The following is a 19,881-nucleotide window of genomic DNA, read 5'->3' as shown; positions in this document are numbered from 1 at the left end:
CTAATGTTTTTAAAGTTAAGGACTCAAAAGTTTAAATATGACAGAATTAAGTTGATCTGTGCAACTCCTCCATATGTTGCCCCACTCTCCCAACATCTGGCCCTTCTCTTCTGCATTTCAATCAAGCAGCTTCCTTCTCAATGAGGCCTGGGCTCAGGAGGGAGATCACTGATCTTACAGGAAGGACAGGTGTCTGGATGAGGTAGAGTAGGCAGCAGCTCAGAGCTGCAATTGCAGGGGAAAGCCCTGCTCAGCCCTGTGCTGGAGCATGTCCATTGCAGATGGAATCTTTGGGGGAATTTAGCTGCTAAAATCTAAGAACTCTTTACTGCACAGGTACAAACTGCAATTTTTCAAAGGCTTTCAATTTGGCCAACTTTGGGCAGATTTTCATGGGGTGGAAAAAGGTACGACCATGACACACAGGTCAAATTTTGACTTTCCACTCCAAATCATGGTGGTCCTAATGGCATTCAAAGAAAAAGTCACCAGCATTTTGTAACATGGGCACAACAATGTATTTTTCCCTAGCATCGTTCTTTAAAATGGCTGAACCGTTTTGGCTGAAATTTCTCCAAAAAAATTCCACCAGGAGGCAGACATCCAGCATGGAAAACTTTAGCCAAAACAGTTAGTTTGACAAAGTTATTAAACAACTGAAAACAGGGCTTTATAATGGTAAGGCTTGAAATATCTTAAATGGTGCTACCAGCCCCACCTATAAAATATATACACACACACCCCCCACCCCACACACACCACCTCCCCCACACAGAGCACTGAAAAGTACTAAAGGTGCTAAACACCTGATGTGTCAAAGTACGACAAGAAATTACGTCATTGTTTACTGTCTGCAGTGGAATATTTTTACTTTACATCACTGACCTCTTCTTAAATGCTGAAATAGAATATGGAGACAAGCTATTACTGGTTACGACTAGATAGAGCTGGCACATAAGATCTTTCTGTTTCATTTTGACTCTTTAATATGTGAATGACACTTCATTCTTTTTTTAACCTTCAGTCTGTACCTGTAGACAATCTGAAAGGACAGCAATTTACCATACATAATGAATACAGCTATATAGAAATCCAGCTAATGGCTGAACGTAACTCATTCCAATTAACATATCAACTATTTTCCATTTTCCTTGTAATGAAGTTGTATTTTACTGTTTTATACACATTAACTGAGTAATGCTGTCAACACGTTATCCCAGTGTTACAGATGGATAAATTGACATGTTATGACATGCCCAAGATCATAGTACAACAGTGGTAAAGCCAGGAGTAAAATCCAAGATTCCCTGACTCCTCTTCCAATGCTTTAATCATTTGATACACTCTTTCTTTCCTATTATACATGGTGCCTGTTTTAAGAATACACTGCATTACCAAGTGGACTCAGCACATAGGGACTTCACACAGATGTGCTTGGTAAAATTATTAAACCACATCTTCATTAAGCAGATTGAGTCTAAACATTACCATGCAGTTAATCACATCTAATGTGATTCAGTTTTCCTTCAGCAAAATAACTTCTTATACCCACCAGTGAAGCACCAGCAAATACTTTATTCAAAGGCAATTCTGGCCTTTTACTGTCTTGTTACTCCTCCTGACTCTTTACAGGAAGATTTAAGATGAGGGCCAATTTATACTTGAAAGAGGGAGTCACTAGGATGAATTGTCTCTGAACAGACCAACCCTAACATTTCACAGCAGGAAGTTTCCTCACTATTTTAATTTCCAGGAGTAGTAGTTATCTATGGGTCAACAAAGTTGTGTGTTGCTTTTGAAGAACCTTGTTGTTTGGGTTTTTTGTTTTCCAGACCAAATCCATTGTGGGTTCCAGTCTACTCAGTCCACCTGTGGGGTGGGGGTGGAGTTTCAGAGCAAAGTTTTTGGTTTTGGTCCATCACTGGTTAAAAAAAAAAAAAAAAAAAAACACCAAACAAACAAACAAAAAAAACCACACACACACACAACAAAAAAAAACCCCACAGTTTGAAGTTCGGATGCAGCTACCTTGTCTTAAGGCTTCATTCACTAAATGCTTATATGTCTTTCCATCTTAGTTAAGGTGATATGATATATACACAAAGCAACACACACACACATCCGATGAAGTGAGCTGTAGCTCACAAAAGCTTATGCTCAAATAAATGTTAGTCTCTAAGGTGCCACAAGTACTCCTTTTTCTTTTTGCGAATACAGACTAACACAGCTGCTACTCTGAAACACACAAAATTGTTTGTCAAAGCTCTCCAAACACTATTGCCGTGATCTCCATTACCCATTTTGCATTAGAGGCATAAAATATACAAGGAACCCTAATCCAACATAGAGATTTATAGTTTGTGTATTGTAAGTATGCAAATGGAGAAACTTTAACCCTTTTTCTGAGAGGTGCTTAGTAACAGTGACTCAGGCATGAGCATTATTGAACTCATTGTAGATTACAGAAAGTAGTGGTTTGTGATAATTTTAACTACTGCTTTATCTCACTGCCTGACTCCCAAGTGAGTCTTTTAATTTCATGAATTTATCCTGTATTAGAATGAATAAAAATATTTAATAGAGAACAAGCAATGTATCCAAACAAATGTAGTAATATTTATCCCAAATGCTGATTTTTTTTTAAAACTCATGTGCTAGTATTCATTGGGGAAATGAATTAAAAATGCTGCCATCTGTTTACCTTACATTTGATGTGAGGATAAAAAACTTAGTATCAAAGTAATATTACATCATTAGTTTTTCAGAATAAATGCTAAGTATACTGTACATATTGGTATATTTTCTGCTGCTGTTGTGGTTTCTTGAAGTGCTCTTTCAACAATATTTTAGTCTTTCTCTCCCCCCCCCCCATGTTTAGTGTGAAATTGGTAGGTGGTGATGACTGGATTTGGTTGACAATCTGTAGGAGAATGTTTTGTTCTAGCTGTAACAGCAGGAGCAGTAGCACCTGACTCCTTGTTGAGCTCCAACAGCAACTGTATTGGCAGCTTCAAAACTGAATTCAGGTCTGTCACTGAGACCTATGCTGCTGTATCCTCTAGTCTTCCTGCCTTTAGATGCTACTTGTTTGGTTCCATCTTTGAATTTAGTGGAGTTTGTGCAGTTCTATCCACTTCTGAACAAGAGCTTACGCAAAATGCCTTGTGAGATTTCAACAACAGTTATTTGTGACCATTGTTTTGAAAGGAGATGTTTCTAAATGTCTTCATACTCTAGGTTATGCATGTCACTTAAAAAAATAAGGATTTTTTTTTTTGGAGAGCGGCAGAAGAAGGGGGAAATGCAGTCCACTTATTAAATCACATGTTTAGCCTATGGGTCAAAAAAATGTTGTGTTGTATTTTGGTATAGTTTTCAAAAACAAATAGGCAGAATTTGGCTCCAGGATTGCTTCCATCAGTTACTTTCCCTTGGGATAGTGCTTGGGGTGTGCCGGGATCCGATTTGGATAAAGATAGAGACCTCTTTAATGTTTTCAGTGAAGTAAATACTAATGGGAATTGTGTGATCATGGAAGACTTTAACTTCCCAGATATAGACTGGAGGATAAGTGCTAGTAATAATAGGGCTCAGATTTTCCTGGGTGCAATAGCTGATGGAGTCCTTCAACAAGTAGTTGGTGAACCAATGAGAGGGGATGCCATTTTAGATTTGGTTTTGGTGAGCAGTGAGGACCTCATAGAAGAAATGGTTGTAGGGGACAAACTTGGTTCAAGCGATCATGAGCTAATTCAGTTCAAACTAAATGGAAGGATAAACAAAAATAGATTTGTGACTAGGGTTTTTGATTTCAAAATGGCTAATTGAAAAAAATTAAGGAAATTGGTTAGGGAAGTGGATTGGACTGAAGAACTTGTGGATCTAAAGGCGGAGGAGGCCTGGAATTACTTCCAGTCAAGGTTGCAGAAACTATCAGAAGCCTGCATCCCAAGAAAGGGAAAAAAAATCATAGGCAGGAGTTGTAGACCAAGATGGATGAGCAAGCATCTCAGAGAGGTGATTAAAAAAAACAGCCCACAAGGAGTGAAAGATGGGCAGGATCAGCAAGGAAAGCTACCTTAATGAGGTCAGAACATGTAGGGATAAAGTGAGAAAGGCCAAAAGCCATGTAGAGTTGGACCTTGCAAAGGGAATTAAAACCAATAGTAAAGGGTTCTATAGCCAGATAAATAAGAAGAAAACAAAGAAAGAAGTGGGACCACTAAACACTGAGGATGGAGTGGAGGTTAAGGATAATTTAGGCATATCGAAACAAATACTTTGCCTCAGTCTTTAATGTGGAGCTTAGGGATAATGGTAGGATAACAAATGGGAATGAGGGTATGGAGGTAGATATTACCACATCCGAGGTAGAAGCCAAACTCGAACAGCTTAATGGGACTAAATCGGGGGGGGGGGGGGGGGCAGATAATCTTCATCCAAAAATATTAAAGGAACTGGCACATGAAATTGCAAGCCCATTAGCAAGAATTTTTAATGAATCTGTAAACTCAGGGGTTGTACTCTATTATGGAGAATTGCTAACATAGTCCTTATTTTTAAGAAAGGAAAAAAAAGTGATCCGGGTAACTACAGGCCTGTTAGTATGACATTTGGTAGTATGCAAGGTCTTGGAAAAAATTTTGAAGGAGAAAGTAGTTAAGGACATTGAAGTCAATGGTAAATGGGACAAAATACAGCCTGGTTTTACAAAACATAGCTCATACCAAACCAACCTGAACTCCTTCCTTGAGAAGGTAACCGATTTTTTAGACAAAGGAAACACAGTGGATCTAATTTACCTTGATTTCAGTAAGGTATTTGATATGGTTCCACATGGGGAATTATTAGCTAAATTTAAAAAGATGAGGATCAATATGAAAACTGAAAGGTGGATAAGGAACTGGTTAAAGGGGAGATTACAATGGATCATACTGAAAGGTGAACTGTCAGGCTGGAAGGAGGTTACTAGTGGAGTTCCTCAGGGATCGGTTTTGGGACAAATTTTATTTAATCTTTTTATTACTGACCTTGGCACAAAAAGTGGGAATGTGCTAATAAAGTTTGTGGATGACACAAAGCTGGGAGGTATTGCCAATACAGAAGGGGACTGGGTTATCATACAGGAAGATCTGGATGACCTTGTAAACTGGATTAATAGTAATAGGATGAAATTTAATAGTGAAAAGTGCAAGGTGATGCATTTAGGGATTAATAACAAGAATTTTTGTTATAAACTGGGGACACATCAATTAGAAGTAATGGAGGAGGTGAAGGACCTCGGAGTATTGGTTGATCACAGGATGACTATGAGCAGCCAATGTGATATGGCTGTGAAAAAAGCTAATGCGGTCTTGGGATGTATCAAGCGAGGTATTTCCAGTAGAGATAATGAGGTGTTAGTACCATTATACGAGGCACTGGTGAGACTTCATCTGGAATATTGTCTCCCATAATGTCTCCCATGTTTAAGAAGGATGAATTTAAACAGGAACAGGTACAGAGAAGGGCTACTAGGATGATCCGAGGAATGGAAAACCTGTCTTATGAAAGGAGACTCAGAGCTTAGCTTGTTTAGCCTAACCAAAAGAAGGCTGAGGGGAGGTATGATTGTTCTCTATAAATGTATCGGAGGGATAAATGCCAGGGAGGGAGAGGAATTATTTAAGCTCGGTACCAATGTGGACACAAGAACAAATGGATATAAACTGGCCATCGGGAAGTTTAGACTTGAAATTAAACGAAGGTTTCTAACCATCCGAGGAATGAAGTTCTGGAATAGTCTTCCAAGAGGAGCAGTGAGGCAAAAGACATATCTGGCTTCAAGACTAAGTTTGGTAAGTTTTTGGACGGGATGGTATATGGGATAGCCTAATTTTGGCAATTAATTGATCTTTGTCTCTTAGCCGTAAATATGCCCAACGGCCTGTGAGGGACACTAGATAGGGTGGGATCTGAGTTACTACAGAGAATTCTTTCCTGAGTGTCTGGCTGGTGAGTCTTGCCCACATGCTCAGGGTTAAGCTGATCGCCATATTTGGGGTCGGGAAAGAATTTTCCTCCAGGGCAGACTGGCAGAAGTCCTGGAATTTTTTTGCCTTCCTCTGCAGTGTGGGGCACAGGTCGCTTCCTGGAGGATTATCTGCACCTTGAAGTCTTTAAACCACAAGTTGAGGAATTCAATAGCTCAGACATAGGTCAGGGGTTTGTTACAGGAGATTCTGTGGCCTGCGTTGTGCAGGAGGTCAGACTAGACTATCATAATGGTCCCTTCTGACCTTAAAGTCTATGAGAGAATTAGCTATTACAGATAATAAATGAGAAAGAGAAGTAAGGGAGAATGTGTAGGAGGAGAGACTGTACAAAACCTGAGGGTGTGTTGCTTGAAATAAGGATTTTTTTTTTTTGGAGAGCGGCAGAAGAAGGGGGAAATGCAGTCCACTTATTAAATCACATGTTTAGTCTATGGGTCAAAAAAATGTTGTGTTGTATTTTGGTATAGTTTTCAAAAACAAATAGGCAGAATTTGGCTCCAGGATTGCTTCCATCAGTTACTTTCCCTTGGGATAGTGCTTGGGGTGTGCTATAGACCGCCGGGATCCGATTTGGATAAAGATGAGTAAATATGAGTTGATAACATTTTATAAAAAAAATATGAAAACACTGCTTAACTTATTTTTCTATTGTCACTGACTAATACAAATAGTTAATTCCCTCAAATCTAAACGTGTATGGAGGGAAGTTATCAAAGTGCTATGTACAGAATATGTGATTGCCTTTAGTTAGAAAGCTCCTTTTGTGTTTTGCCTATGAAAGGGAAATGTCATTTTGAAAAATGTTCAGATCTTATCCGAGATAGATATTATGATTTTAGATTATAAAATCAACATACGCATTTGATAGGTCAGAAGGTAATGGTTTGATTCACTCAGTAGAGACCACTCATTTGAAACCCCTGCTATTTCTGCCTCAGAGCAGGGTTGAGTTTGACTGGCAAAATGGAGAAGACAACACTGAGAGAAGGACAGCTTTATCCTCATTAGAACTGTGAGAACAAATGATTTTTCAGTTCACTGGCTGTACTGAAAAACTGAGCGGGGAGTGTCATTTTGGATACACCCGAGACAAAAAAAAAATCATATTTTTCAGCGAACCAAAAAGTAAAAAACAAAAACAAAAAAAAAACCCACTTTGAGCTAAACAAAACATTTTGCTTTACTTATGAACATTTTTAATAAATAAAATTGAAGTATATTTCAAAACAGTCATTCAAATTGAAAAATGTAAACCCCCCAAAAATGCAGGTTTGGGTCAAAGAAGACATTTCACAAATTTGTGTCAAATATACTGAATTGTTTTCATTTAATAATAAAAAAAACAACCTTAAAAATCTAGAAAAAAACTGGAACATTTCACTTAAACGTTTTCAAATTGAACTGTTTTGTTTTTGTCCGGATTTATTTTTTAGATTTTTTTTTTTACCAAAACAATTCAGTTAATTTGATACAAATTTGTGAAATATTTTGGTTGATCAGATCTGTTGTTTTTGAGTGAAAAGTTTTGGCCAAAAATTTTGCCTTACCCTAATCTTGAGACATGTGGAAGGATATAACTGAGGGCATTTTAGTACCTCTCAGGACCAAGCCATTAATGGTCAGCCAGCGAATGAAATCTGTAGAGTGACTGATTACCATTCTAATCATTTTAAAAACAAACGGGCTAATCCTTCACTATAAAATATTTATTTCTTGTGGAAGTAACATGTTCTTTATAATGTGTATGTTTTCCTTTGCAGCTTCTCTTTTGAAAGGATTGAAACATGCTAACATTGTGCTACTTCATGACATCATTCACACAAAGGAGACATTGACACTTGTGTTTGAATATGTGGTAAGTAAAATTAATTTAATGTGCTAGGTAAGCTTGGAAGCTTTAATTTTTATTGGTAAATGTTGATTTTACCATACATACACAAAGTGTCAAAAATGATTCCATCTATGATTATTGAAATGTTTACAGATAAGAAACATAAGAAAAATGTTGCTTGAGAACTTCAGAGTTTGATTTAAGGATATTTAGTTTGTATATTTTGATATAGGATTTTGACAATTTGTTTTAATGATTATAAGTTATAATATTTTGAATCTCAGTGTGTACTGTCGAGAAATAATTGTCTGACCTCCCTCTTATAGCCAGCAACTGTGAAAATTTAAATTGATCAAAATAAAAAAAAATACTTTAAAAGAAATGTTATCCATTGAAATTACGAAAAAAATAAAAATGGAAGTCTGCCAAGCCTAGTTTTAGGGAATGATCCAAAGCCCATTGAACCATTGAAGTAAATGGAAAAACTCTCATTAACTTCAGTGGGATTTGGAACAGGCACATGATAACCCATTGCTCTCTCTGTAAGAGTGAATATTATAAAAGGAGCTGTTTTGTAATGGAATATTTTGAAACTGGAAAGCTTGCTACAATAGCCCTGTCTCTGAGGTGGTTAAGTGGCTGTAAGAACACTTCAAGTCACTGTAATGTTAAAATGACTTTTCAGCTGGTTTATTTAACATGTGTCTTGGGCCTGGCCTATTTGTGAGAAGATTTTCTTTAGTGTCAGGATGGATGGTAATTAAAAAAATAGGTAAGGAGAGCAAATAGGATTAAAATGCTCTACAGGTAATATCTACATCAAATGATTGTGACAAATGAAAATGACTTTTGTTGTGCATAGTTTCTGAAAGGACCTTCTTTAGTAAGCAGTGTCAGTAAGGAAACTCTGATGCATACAATTTAGGCTTCATAGATTTATTTTTCCCCCTGACTGATGTTTCCGCTATTAATTAAAACTTCAATTTGCATAGTACACAGTGTAACGATCTAATTGTGTTCAGAGTATTACTTTCTCAAATCTTGTGCTTGAACTCCTAATTAATCTTTCTACATTTTCCTAAGACAGATATATGGTACCGGTGTAGAACTACTTCAGCATTTAGCTGTGGAATCATGCAATGTACCATCATAATTAACCTCCCAATTTTCACAGATGGATCTAGAACATGTAATTTATATGAAACAAATGAGTCTAGAGGACATTTGACTTTAATAGAATATCTGTCATTGTACTGTAGTCAATAAGGCTCTGTATTTTTTGCATTATTAGTTTGTTTTTTTAAACTTTGACTGATTTTATCATAAAATTAATATGGACTGGATTAATACTTACGACTGCATAGTAGTTTCCCCCCGTCTTCTCAGTAGCATCACTTAATTTTTACAAGATGAAGTACACTGTTTATCATCTGGAGAATACGTTCACCTCATTTGTTTGCATATAAATGATATATTTTAATGTGGTTATTTGGCTACAGAAGACTAGTGCAGAGCAGCTGCATACATCACTGTTTTCCTACATCAGGTGTAGACATCAACACAAATCTAATTCCTTTTGTTTAATCAATTATTCCAGTGTGCCTAACTTATAAACTGAATCAGCATTAAAAAAGTCTTGACATCTAATATTATGTAACAGACAGTGGAGATATATTTGTATAATTTTACATGAATACAGTTTTGCAAGCTTATGTCAACTACTGTTTAGCTCTATTTAGTAGTGCTGGCTGAGAAATGAAAAATGTTTTCCATGAGAAATTTCATGGAATTTGTTGCCTTTTTTTGTCATTTCAAACATCTTGCTTTTCCCAACCATATCTAATATTTCACCTCCCCCATATTGAGTTAAAAATGCATATGCCCTTCTCCTGCAAAAAATTGTATGACACACTTGCTTAATTTTGTGCCTGCGAGCAGTCCCATTGAACTCATAAATGATTTCTGAACTGGGGCCTTAAGGCTTACACCTATGAGGTGCTGAGTACTTTCAACTCCCATTAACTCATTGGTAGTTGAGGGTGCTCAGGACCTTGCAAGACTGAGGCCATTTCAGTTTCCAAGTTATCGTACTCAAAAATAATTGGTAATGATATGAGGAAATAACTTCAATAACCATTATGGATTCTTTTGCAGCAGTGAAATTCAACAATATTTGGGGTATAATGTGGTGAAGGACCTCCCCTGAACATAGGGTGGCATGCAGGAAGAGAGACCAAGAAGGACTCGCTCTACAATTCCCTGGACCCAGAACATGGTGCAGGCAGTCCATCCCCCTTCCCTTCATGACAGCCTTCTCCCATTGTCATTGAATGCAATTAGTCCTACATCTCAAGTAGTAGAAGTCTGTGCAGTAAGTTCAAGGTTCTGACTCTCCTGATGATGCCTGATGGGGAAGTTGTTCCAGTTGTACATAACAAAATCTGCTTTACCCTCTTAATAAGAAAGAGTGAAAGAGATTACTTACAAAAATCTGTTATCTGTGCTATTTAGATTGCAAAGTTTAGCACTGGTAAGTTAGGAAAAGTCCATTTTAAGATAACCCATGCAACCTTAATTCTGACTCCCTCTTCATATGCATTATGATATAGTCTTCAATTACATGCTCACATGCTTTTCACAGTACCCCTGCCTCAGTCATTTCATGAGATGAGTTCAGAAAGGGGTAGAAATTAAGGTTGCATGGGTAAACTTAGTTAAATTGGACTTTTTCCTGAATTGAGTGTTTGACTTTGCAACCGACATTTTTAATGCATTTTCTATCTATCATCCAACTATCTAATCTAATCATTTGCAAGTCTAAAATGCACAACATCTCAAACACCTACACCTGAGCTTAACTTGATGCATGTGAGTGATCTCACTGAAGGCAGTAGGACTACTTTTGAGTCAAGTTAAACATGTGCATAAGTATTTGCAGGATTGAGGCCTAAAGAACTTACAGGAGGTTCATGTTTGCTTTAGTTCCTACCTATTGCTGATTTTATAATGATATTTGGCTGCTCTAAAAGTGAAATCTTAGAACTATTATTATATTCTTACTAATGACAATTTCAAATTTAATAAAAATCTTTTGAGATGGAATAATTAAATAAGTGGTTGGTGATCTTAAAGAGCGCTCAGCAAATGGAGCCAGGAGATCATCAGTTTGGTGATGATTCCATACATAAATTAATACTGATGGCATACTTTAGATTATCAGGGCTGTCCAATTTCAGAGCTGATCGTGAAACAGTAGAAGAATGGAGTTTAGTTTCATGTAGCACCCTTCAGACTCAACGTATTGCAAAATGCTTTACAGTAATGAGTTAGAAATGGATAGTATAGTGACTGGATAGGCAAATGTGACCCCCATTATCTGCTCAGGATTAGCTCAAATTGGAAATTGCTTTATTGGAATTTTGTCTGTCCACATAGTCACTTGATTGATTTTATTTTATTTATATATATATATATATATATATATATATATATATATATATATATATATATATACACACACACATATAATCAAAGTCCCCCCCCACCCCTCCAAATTTTTTAACTTCCACTGATGGCCACCAGAATCAGGAAGGAGGGTCCTTGTTTGACAATTCATCTGACAGAAACACTGCCTCTGGTCCCACAGTGAAATGTCTGCTTTGCATATAAAGCAAAGTCCTGGTGTGATATGTGACCCCACATCCTTCAGTCCCAGGAGAGACGTGCACCATCTGAATGACAGAACTAATATCAGTGTTGGATAATATATACTGTAGTTTAATATTAAGGCATAATTCTTAGCATGCTTTGGCGATTATTACATCGACTAATTATTCATGAATAATTGAGCATTATTCAAGCTCTGCTGAACAGAAGACTAAAGAGAAAAATTTAAATTTATAACTGATTAATTGAAAGGCACCTGCTATTCCCTGAATAGATAGGAATATTTGGACTCCCTGAAACCATTGTTTCAAATCTTGGTAGGATTGACTCAGTCTTTCATCTTTCTGTGGCAGGTAAATTTGGAACGATGTAGTTAGCTGTATTGGGGTCTGTTACACAAGTCCCTAAAAATAAAAGTCTGATGCGCTCTGTGTGAATGTTGCAGTTGATGTCAATCTTTTTAAGATTCAGAGTTTCTCCTGGGGTCCTTGATTAAATATTTCCCCTTCCTGCAGTGCAGTATGTTGTGTGCTGGGTGGCTGATACCCTTCTCTCCCGGAGTTGGTTGCTTTTCCCTGTAGAATAGTATGTATGTTTACTTCCCAAGTTTTTTAGTGTTTGTAAATAACATCAATACAATTTCTCCAAAATCATATGAAAAATATTTTGACTCACCTTTAATAGTGCAATTATCTTCCAGTTTTGTCTCCACTATCCCTGAAAATGCACTTTGTGGCTTGTGAGACTGCAGACAAAAGCCTATTCACCAGCACGCTCCACTAGAGGAGCATGACTGTTTGCTCCCCTCCTGTATAGGCCCTATCAGAGGATGGTATGACCTTGTGGGGTCTACCAGCTACAGAAAGGTGCATAAGCCATGTTCACATTGAGCCAATTTAGCCAGAGGAAGCGATGAGGGTTGCGGGTGAGAGATGAAGCAGAGTTCCTTGAAGAAGGTTTCATGTCTGCTTTTACTAAACTTGGCGCTAGTTGGAATTATTAGTTCTTCATTTGTCTTTTTTAGAAGGAAGACAAATTTATCCATAGACATTAAACTAATTTAAAAAATTTACAGTAAATGTTGGTATAAGCTTAGTACAATGCAATCTCTAAACATTAATGAGATTTGTAGTATGACACATAATTATGCAGATATATTATTAACTGAACTAGTTATGTCCTTTTGTACTTGGCATATGAAAAATGAATATATCTAGTAATACTTTCATTATGCTTTTAATATTTATGAACAAGAATTGAAATGAGAACAGATATGTGACAATTGAAAGCATGATTCTTCGAGAGGAATAATTATCTTTATGCCTCAACTATGCTATTAATGGGGGGGAAAAGCTCCCAGACTAACATGACTATATAATTTTAAACCAAGGATTTTCAATTTACCTTTCCTATTTTAATCTTTGTGTGTCTCTTATTTTTTAAAATTACTTCCCATTAAAGATGTAAGTTAATTCTCACTGGTTGATTACCCAAAACGTAGTTTGCTTAAGCAATGAATTGGCTTAATAAATTGCATTCATTCCTATTTTTTGCACTCTGTCCTATGGCAGAAATAGGTGAATGTTTCTTGTTTGACATAAACGCAGTTTGTCCAACTATATAGTTTGTTACAATTAAAAGAGCAACAGACCTGAATTTTCAAAAATGATTAGTGACTGGGTGCCCATCTTGAGACACCTTAAAGGGGCCTGATTTAAGAAAACATTGAGCACTTCCATCTGAAAATCAGGCCCCTTTAAGATTTTTTTTTTAAGTCAGGCACCCTAAATAGTCATTTTTGATAATTTAGATCAAAATGCTTTTGTCTTATTTGCCAGAAGAGCTGAATTATACTAGTTGAAAATAGAGATCATCAAAAACATTGATATGTAATAAAATCTGCATTAGTGAGTCAAATACTTTTACATTTATCTGTGCCCCTTAGGGTCCCAGACTACTATGCAAATTATATACAGGGGTCACTCATCTGCCTCTCGTGTCTGAAATCTCAGGAGGGGAAGGGCAGCTGGTGGTGAAGGGAGTCTCCTTCCCTTCTCCCTTTGGAAGGAAGAGGGAACAAGAAGTGGGGGGTCTCTCTCCTTTGTGGGAGAGGGAAAGTTAGTGGGAAGAGAGATCTTTTTGTACAGGAGTGAAAAGTAGATAGGAGATTCCTGCTTTAGACCCATTTTCCTCTCCTGTCAGTGGCTGCTCCTGCTTCACTGTCAGTAAAGACTTGAGAAGCCCAGAAATTCTCCAGCCAGACACCAGCTTCTCTTGCTGCTCCACCTCTGATTGCACGGCTTAGTGAGTCCTTCCTTCACCAGCCAGAAAGGAGGGGGAGATCTGAGGAAGCAGGGTTCCCCCAAATCTGGGAAAGGGGGTGAAGCAAGGAGCTCTCCATTTGCTTTTAGTAGGGGAAGGAGAGAGCTGCTTTTCCCATTTTTTACCCTGTGGTCCCCCAGGTCTCTGCTAGGAGGAGAAACATTTACATTGTACCGCTCAGTGAAAAAGCCAATAGAACATGGGTGGAGGAGTAGAGGGAGAGGAAATCCTATAGATGGAGAACAGGAGATAAGGAAATACTGCTCTAGGGAGAGCATTGTTTTTCAAACCTTTTTTAATGAATAGATATGAGACCAGGTCCTGCTAAAGTTGGAGTGCAGTTTGGTGATGGAAACAACACTAGCTTGAGGAAGTGAGATTTCTGCAGGGATTTCTGAGGGCGAAAAAGGAAGTTTGCTTGGCACACGAGGAGAAGGGAGTTATAGACATAGGAGTCGGAAGGAACGAAGGAAGAAATGAATGTGAAAAATAGACAGTGTCTGAGAGGGAGAGAAGATTTGCTGAGCATATTGAAGGGTTTCCATAGAATTGGAGGGGTAATGAATCCACATTCAACCCTGGCCCCTCTACACAAACTTTGTGGAATTTCAATGAGTTTTTCTGCTTTTATTTTTTCATTTCTCTCAGAACTGAAATTGGTTGGACTGACCCAAGCATTAATAAATAATTAATAGATGTTTTAACAAATGGTTAATCAATTGTGCAACAGATCAATAAATTGCTTGTAACTATGGACATGTAACTTGTAACGTTTAGAACACCTTCCACTGATATTCCTATAATCATAACACAGTGCTGATCTCCGTATCATGCTTTACATCTATTAACCCTTTTATAAATTCCGTATAAATGTTAAGTTTTACAAAAAAAATCTAAGCAATCAAGGACAGATAGTTTCTGAGTCAAACAGGTAAATGAAATCTTTGAAATGAGTGAGCTATCCTGTCTGCTGACAGATCTCACTGGAAATATTTTATTTCCTTAAACTCGATACATGCTCATAGAATCATAGAATATCAGGGTTGGAAGGGACCTCAGGAGGTCATCTAGTCCAACCCCCGCTGAAAGCAGGACCAATCCCCAACTAAATCATCCCAGCCAGGGCTTTGTCAAGCCTGACCTTAAAAACTTCTAAGGAAGGAGATTCCACCACCTCCCTAGGTAATGCATTCCAGCGTTTCACCACCCTCCTAGTGAAAAAGTTTTTCCTAATATCCAACCTAAACCTCTCCCGCTGCAACTTGAGACCATTACTCCTGTTCTGTCATCTGTTACCACTGAGAACAGTCTAGATCCATCCTCTTTGGAACCCCCTTTCAGGTAGTTGAAAGCAGCTATCAAATCCCCCCTCATTCTTCTCCGCAGACTAAACGATCCCAGTTCCCTCAGCCTCTCCTCATAAGTCATGTGTTCCAGTCCCCTAATCATTTTTGTTGCCCTCCGCTGGACGTTTTCCAATTTTTCCACATCCTTCTTGTAGTGTGGGGCCCAAAACTGAACACACTACTCCAGATGAGGCCTCACCAATGTCGAATAGAGGGGAACGATCACGTCCCTCGATTTCCTGGCAATGCCCCTACTTATACATCCCAAAATGGCATTGGCCTTCTTGGCTACAGGGGCACACTGTTGACTCATATCCAGCTTCTGTCCACTGTAACCCCTAGGTCCTTTTCTGCAGAACTGCTGCCTAGCCATTTGGTCCTTAGTCTGTACCGGTGCTGGGATTCTTCCATCCTAAGTGCAGGATTCTGCACTTGTCCTTGTTGAACCTCATCAGATTTCTTTTGGCCCAATCCTCTAATTTGTCTAGGGCCCTCTGTATCCTATCCCTACCCTGCAGCGTATCTACCTCTCCTCCCAGTTTAGTGTTCTCTGCAAACTTGCTGAGGGTGCAATCCACACCATCCTCCAGATCATTCATGAAGATATTGAACAAAACCGGCCCAAGGACCGACCCTTGGGGCACTCCGTTTGATACCGGCTGCCAACTAGACATGGAGCCATTGATCGCTACCTGTTGAGCCCGACAACCTAGCCAGCTTTCTATCCACCTTATAGTCCATTCATCCAGCCCATACTTCTTTAATTTGCTGCCAAGAATACTGTGGGAGACCATGTCAAAAGCTTTGCTAAAGTCAAGGAACAAAACGTCCACTGCTTTCCTCTCATCCACAGAGCCAGTTATCTTGTCATAGAAGGAAATTAGATTAGTCAGGCATGACTTGCCCTTGGTGAATCCATGCTGACTATTCCTGATCACTTTCCTCTAAGTGCTTCCGAATTGATTCCTTGAGGACCTGCTCCATGATTTTTCCAGGGACTGAGGTGAGGCTGACTGGCCTGTAGTTCCCAGGATCCTCCTCCTTCTCTTTTTCAAAGATGGGCACTACATTTGCCTTTTTCCAGTCATCCGGGTTCCCATCCACTTTTGCTTCCCCTACTAATTCTTCCCAGTTTGTGAGCAGCAGGTCAAGAAGAGCTCTGCCCCTAGTTGGTTCCTCCAGCACTTGCACCAGGAAATTGTCCCCTACACTTCCTGGATGGTCTGTGCGCTGCTGTATTGCTCTCCCAGTAGATATCAGGGTGATTGAAGTCTCCCATGAGAACCAGGGCCTGCGATTTGATGGATGGGGACTAAATTTTAATAATTTAGTCCCCATCCATCAAAATGATTAATTATATGTTTAACTTTAAGCACATCAGTAGCTCCATTAAAGTGAATGGGATTCTTCTTATGTCTAAATGAAGCACGTGCATAAGTATTTTGCTGGATTAGGGCCTAAATGAGAAATCTGTGCTTTCCGTGGATAGCAATTAGTTTAAAATACTCCTTATTTAAACAAAGATTTTTAAAACGTATGTTTAAAATTTCTAAAATATAGTCCTGAAGAATTTGTTTTGAATTGTAAATCTGCCATAAATATTATCCTCGCTGTGTCCCACACAGCATTCATCTTTTTAGTTTCAGTAATAAGCCAGTATTGCCTAACTCTTTGTCTAAACTAAAAACTGACCTAATATTTCAACTGTTAATAAAAGGTAAAGATTATTCATTTAAAATTTTCAGTGATTTCTTTTTTAATAATGTGGGTTGCTACTGTTTAGTTCAGGGGATCCTTAAAATGAGAAGCTGTCTCTAATTTGGTCCAGAATTGAAGTCTGAGTTAATTTATTTAATTGAATGGGCTTCTTGGAAGCAAAAGAAAAGAGAAATTATTTCCGAACACAACACGTATCATGTTTCTAAATCTCCTTAATTACATATTTCTTTAAAAACAAAACAAATCCCCTAAAACCAAAAAAAAACCCACATTATTGCCTGTATTTTATCTTTCCTGAAAACAGGCAGTTTCTCTTGATTAGCCTATATGCAGCCTTTCACGTTCAGTTTAATCAAATAGACAGTAAACTTATATAAGAAATATTTTGAAAATAAATATCTGGTAAAAAAGGTTAATAATTCCAGTTACCTATGCTTTGTGCCTCTGAATGTAACCATTCTGCAGTTTTAAAAAGTTGTTAAGAAGCCCAGACAAAATTAAAATTTCAGTCACAATTAGTGCAGCCAATAATTAAAAGAAAACTTTGTTCTCTCTCTTTTCATGTTTTCTCGTTTCTTCTACTTTGTGCAGAAAGGAAATAGGCTGCAAATTCCACATTTGTTTTCTTGGCTCCCTTGAAGTCTAGGACTCAAAGCATGTGTTCTTGCTAAGTTTGCATCAACCTTGTGGGGGAATCCACTGACTATCGAGACCAAGTTACCTGAGAGACAAATGTCTGCTTGGCCAGTTCAGTCTAGCAATGAAATGTGAAGACCTGGTTTTCCATTTAAATACCCACCTATAGAAAGTATTTGCATGACTCTGTCCCTTCCTGCTCTGAAGAATCCAAGTGTGTCTCATGTTGATACATCCAATTCTCATGGAGAAGAATCTGAGGAACGTGGTGAAATGTGGTCAAGGTTCTGTTATAGGAACCATCTGATAGTGACGTGCATAGTCTTTACTTCAGGAGTTTCATTATAACAATCTTTTTCTTGAAACTTTCTCAGAAATTCTCCTTTGGGGCTGAAACTTTTCATGCTTGCTGCCTGCCCAAAGGTACAGATTTCTTCCTTGCAACTTCTAAAGATTTGTGAAGCTATAAAGATATAGATTTTGAACTTGAATGGTTAATACTCTTTTTAGTGCACACAACACAAAATTGGATAAATTTGACCTTTTATAAGCGACTAATCCTCATAGAGGGCTAATTGTTTTGTTACAAATTTATTTTTATTTTACAAAATATTATATGATAAGCATTTAATAAAGACATGGGAGATTCTCAATAGGTGTAAATTGTTATAGGACCACTTACTTCAAGGAACATAGTCCTAAGAAAATTTTCATAACTGAGCTTTTTTCTGAGCTTGCCAGGTAGAAAGTCTTTCTAATATTTTGCAATATGATGCTAACTGTCTAACTGAAATAACAGTTGGTATCTATGTACTTTCTTTAACTAATCTTTCTTCATAATAGGCCTGCAATGACCTTTATCTGAGGATCTCAAAACACTTGAGGAGTAGTGACTTTACCTTCCCAACACCTCTCAAGTGGTGTTACAGATGAGACTGAGATATAATATAGTAGTAGTATTCCCATTTTACAGATGGGGAAAATAAGGCAAAGAGAGATTAAGTGGTTTGCATGAGGGTACAGAACAAGCCTGTGGCAGAGCTAAAATCTTTAAGGGTCTGAGTTTTAGAGATGCTGAGTAGCTTTAACTGCAGTTGAAGTCAATGCTCAGCACCTCTGAAAATTAGGCCCAAAATGGTTAGGCCCTGTAACTGAGGTGTTGACCCTCCTTGAATATAATGTAGGTTAAAGGTGCTTCACGCCATTAATGGAAGTGGTGAAACAATTCCAAGCTTCTGTAGACATAACCATGCTAAATGTGCTCGAGTTTGTCATTGTCGTCATCTTTCTTCTCACTTCCCTATTTGGGGCTGGCAACTCTTATAGCCTTCTTCTAAAACTTGTGATTGTACACCTGGCTGTCATGCAAATTGGTCTTCCTAAGATCCGCTGATGAACCAAGTCTTTGACTTCTCCCTTGATCGTCTTCCATCCATGATCATTGTAAGGGCCATCTACCAATATAACTCCCAGTTCTGTGCTGGATATGCCCATACCAACGTGGCCTAGCCTCCTTCAACTTATCTTTAATTGGGGGCAACCAGTTAGGGGGCTGCCGGCCAGGCTGTTTGCTAAACATATTTTAAGTACATACTTTTAGCACATATTTAGAGTGTTTGTACACACTCCATACATATGTAACCCCTTGGGGTTTAGAGAGCATAGCCCCTTTAAATCTTTTTCATAGTGGGGAGGGCGAGCAGTGAGAGAAAGGAGGGAAACTTGGGGGTGTGGCTCTGGAGCCCAGGGAAGAGAAGGGCTGCAGCCAGGAGGCCCTGAACAAAAAGTGAAGGAGAGAGGCTACCTGCCTGAAGCCTGGGAAGGACAGGATGGCCAATCAGGGACACCCAAGTACAGGAGCCAGGAGGCGCACTGTGCCAAGGAGGAATTCCCTGAGAAGGACAGGCCAGAGCTAGACCCAGTATCACTGCTGACCAGAGCTGCATGGGGCTGTGAGTACTGGGGCTTGTGACTCTGCACTGGGAATAAGGAGGGAGGCTGCTAGTTAGTTAAATGGGAAGGTGGTTGCTCTGTGTGGCTTTGCAGAGAGTGGCAGAAGAGGGCACTGGAGGGGTTTGTTGAGGAAAGTTCACTGGCGCCGAAGACGACCAGGAGCACCCAAGACTCGCCATTGAACTGGAATTTTGCTCAGGACTCCTGAACTCTGCGTGCAGACATATTGCTCAGTGTCTGCCCTTTCAGACTGTGCTACCACTGGGCCTGTGGGGCCTTGGTTTGGATGCAGCCCTGTTCTACTGCTCCCCCTACATTTCCCCTTGTTGTTTTTCTCCTCTTATCCCTCTGTAAATAAATAGCTCCCTTTATT

General features: G+C 38.5%; 1 protein-coding gene across 6 annotated transcripts in view; it reads left to right on the top strand.

Annotated features, from left to right (window-relative positions):
• CDK14 (cyclin dependent kinase 14) overlaps positions 1-19,881 on the top strand; it is a 512,169-nt gene that overhangs the window by 231,393 nt on the left and 260,895 nt on the right. For all 6 annotated transcript variants that reach the window (XM_038392686.2, XM_043509345.1, XM_038392687.2 and 3 more), the window contains one exon: positions 7,796-7,890. In XM_038392686.2, coding sequence (XP_038248614.1) covers positions 7,796-7,890 — 95 coding nt within the window. The remainder of the gene's footprint in view (positions 1-7,795; positions 7,891-19,881) is intronic.

Source organism: Dermochelys coriacea, chromosome 2 (assembly GCF_009764565.3).
Source record: "Dermochelys coriacea isolate rDerCor1 chromosome 2, rDerCor1.pri.v4, whole genome shotgun sequence".
NCBI lineage: Eukaryota > Metazoa > Chordata > Testudines > Dermochelyidae > Dermochelys > Dermochelys coriacea.
The sequence above is the reverse complement of the archived record's forward strand: the minus strand, read 5'-3'. Positions and strand labels throughout refer to the sequence as shown.